The sequence below is a fragment of the Tupaia chinensis genome, unplaced genomic scaffold (genome assembly GCF_000334495.1).
Source record: "Tupaia chinensis unplaced genomic scaffold, TupChi_1.0 Scaffold000451_2, whole genome shotgun sequence".
NCBI lineage: Eukaryota > Metazoa > Chordata > Mammalia > Scandentia > Tupaiidae > Tupaia > Tupaia belangeri.
In genome coordinates, this window is record NW_006159958.1 from 1,702,122 (window position 1) to 1,705,081 (window position 2,960).

Consider the following 2,960-nt stretch of genomic DNA (forward strand, 5'->3'; position numbering starts at 1 on the left):
TTGTTGTTGTTGTTGTTGTTATAGGACCCATGTGCTTTCCAGAAAGACAGAAAGCGAGAAATCACCCCCCGGGGGGGATGACCACACTGCAGTTCATTCTCCTCTCAGGATCTTGGACACACATACACATGTGCCTGGTGTGAGTTGAAGCCACCGGGTCTGGGACTCGAATTGCGGTCGACTACGTGGGAGTCCAGCGACATAGCCATTATGCTAACTGCTGATTCCCTGTGTATACTTCTTTAAAGAGAGATTTTTGCTATAAGGCACATACCTCGGAGACAGAGAGACACAGAGACAAAAAGTGAGAAATGACCATCCCCAAGGGAGATGGCCACATTACGGTCCCTTCTCCAATCTCCTCTGAGGTTTTGGGCATGCGTACACGTGCACCCAATGTGATTTTTAAGCCACCGGATCCAGGACTTGAACCACGGTCGACTGTGTAGGAGTCTAGCAATGTAACCACTATGCTATCTGCTGATCCCTTTAAGTATATTTTTTTTAAAAAAGAAGATAAATCGATACTAAAATACCCACAAAACAGAACTTAATACATGTAGTAGCCGGAGTTTGGACAAAGTGCTCTGAGAATATAGCAAAGGGAAGAGATTCATTCTGCTTGGAGCACTCGAAACAGCATTGTGCTGGTGAAGACGTATTCAGCTGCGCTTTGAAGGATGGGCACCTGCAGGCTAACTGTTGGACACCCTTTAAGAGTACAGTGTTGCACGGGCAGGACCATAATTACTGTAACTGTTGTTTCTTCTGTGCCTTTGGTACGCAGAATATGTCTGCATGAATGGATGGATGGAAGGAAGAAAGCATGGGTGAATGAACAAACAGATCAATGAATAAATTAAGCGAAGGCCACATTCTTGATAAGGGGAATATCTTAAGCAGTAAAAGAATGGCAGGGAGAAATTAGGCATATTGGCGAAATTATAACTGGCTTGGCTTAAGTGTGTAGTGCTTGAGAGAGAGAAAGAGAGAGAGAGAGAGAGACCAGAGAAAGGACTGGAAGTAAGCTAGATGATGAAGGCTCAAGAATTTTGGCTTTTCTTCTGGATAGTGGACACTAAACAGCAATGACAGTCTCGGATAGGTCTTGGCAGTAACCACCCATAATTCTGAGATTTTTTTTTTTTTTTTGGAGGGGTTTTTGCTATAGAGTGCATGCGCTTGCCAGACAGACAGGGACAGAGAGACAGAAAGTGAGAAATCACCCCCCAGGGGGAATGGCCACGCCGCAATCCCTTCTCCTCTGTTCTCCTCTCGGGATCTTGGGCACGCACGCACATGCGCCTGATGTGAGCTTTAAGCCACCGGGTCCGGGACGCGAACCGTGGTCGACTACATGGGAGCCCAGTGACATAGCCATTACGCCAACTGCTGGTCCTGCATAATTCTGAGTTTCAAGAATAGAATTGGAGTTGGAAAAAGACCCCTTGTTATGGCCTCGTCTCATCACTCATCCACTAGGTGCAGGAGCCAGAGACACCTGCGGTGGGTTGCACAGGGAGGTAGCTAGCTGCAGCGAGGCTGCCGGTGGCCTGGGCTCTTACGTCTTGGTCTTCTCTCCAGATGTGTGCAACAGCACCGATCTTCCGGAAGTCGAGATCATCAGCCTGCTGGAGGAGCAGCTGCCCCATTATAAGCTAAGAGCCGACACCATCTACGGTTATGACCACGACGACTGGCTCCACACACCCCTCATTTCTCCAGATGCCAACATCGACCTCACTACCGAGCAAATCGAAGAGACGCTGAAATACTTCCGTAAGTAGCTGCCCTCTGATGCTGTGACCGCAGGGTGATGACCAGTCCACGAGAGACCGTGTACTGCTTGCTGTGTCTGTGGAAAGCGGGTCAGAGAAATGTGGTTGTAGAGGTAGACCACATGAAAGGGCTCAACTTGAAAGGTTCTGAAGAGAAATTTGAGTGTGGTGGGACTAAGGAGGATTTTGTGGAACTTTCTTTCTCTTTTATTTGTTTATTAGTTCTTTTTATTTGATTATTTCTTTGTTACTTCCTTTGAAAAATTTTTATTTTATGGTTTCTTACATATGTTTCATTGCTGTTCATCTTTGTGGGGTATAATGGATTTTCAAAGCATACATGGAGCATGCACTAGCCAGACAGATTAACTTGAAAATGTTCCCATTTGCCTTTCTTATCAAAAGTACTGGTGCCACATGAGTCTTTAGAAACTCTTAGGAGAAGAAGTTTCTCTGCATTTAAAACCAAAGAGGTTGGGACCATCTGGGTGGCTCATGTGTGTGATCTAGCAAGGTCTGTCTACAAAGGCTGCTGCCTCTCTTGGTAAAACTCACTAAGCTGGTTATTGTTACTGAAGCTGCAGTCCAGTCATGCGGATGGACTGCAGAGCTGATACCTGGTAGGGTGAGCAGTACACTAGGCTCGTCCTTGCCCTTTTGCGTGTGTTCGCAATGACAAGGGCATGAAACTTGACGGTGCGGACTTGAGAAAAGGGTGGTGAAAAAATTAATACTGGCTGCTGATGTTTATTTAAGAGATGCCTTTTTAGAAGCAGTTTTCCTCTTTTGAAATTCATTGCAGCCCTGTCATTTCCATGTCTCTGTATAATGCTTTCACTCTTAAAAGAAAATGGACAGCAGTCCTGCTTCTCCATGTGCGTAACTTGATTCGAAACCAGATTCTAATCATCTCTGAAAGTTTTCTGTAATTGCTTCCACTGCTACAGACTGTCATCCCCAATTTTCTTGAGTTTGTGAGATCATTTAGAATAAACCAGCTGAATCAACAGTTTCTCCTTTAGGGTCCATCTGGGGTTGTTTTCAGGTTTTCTCTGTTAGGTATTTATGAAAAAGGAATTTGTTTATGTTGACTTATATTTTTATTACCTTATGTAAACCCTATAGTTCTTTGTGAACAATGAAGATAACCAGTTTCAGCCGGAATAGAAATAGAATTATACA

The 2,960-nt window shown here is 44.7% G+C and overlaps 1 protein-coding gene across 1 annotated transcript in view; it reads left to right on the forward strand.

Moving 5' to 3' along the window:
- The window catches only part of TRAK1 (trafficking kinesin protein 1), a gene marked incomplete in the record, with an annotated part of 158,584 nt that overhangs the window by 36,439 nt on the left and 119,185 nt on the right, over positions 1-2,960 (forward strand). The window contains 1 exon segment of the mRNA XM_014590466.2: positions 1,585-1,779. Coding sequence (XP_014445952.1) covers positions 1,585-1,779 — 195 coding nt within the window.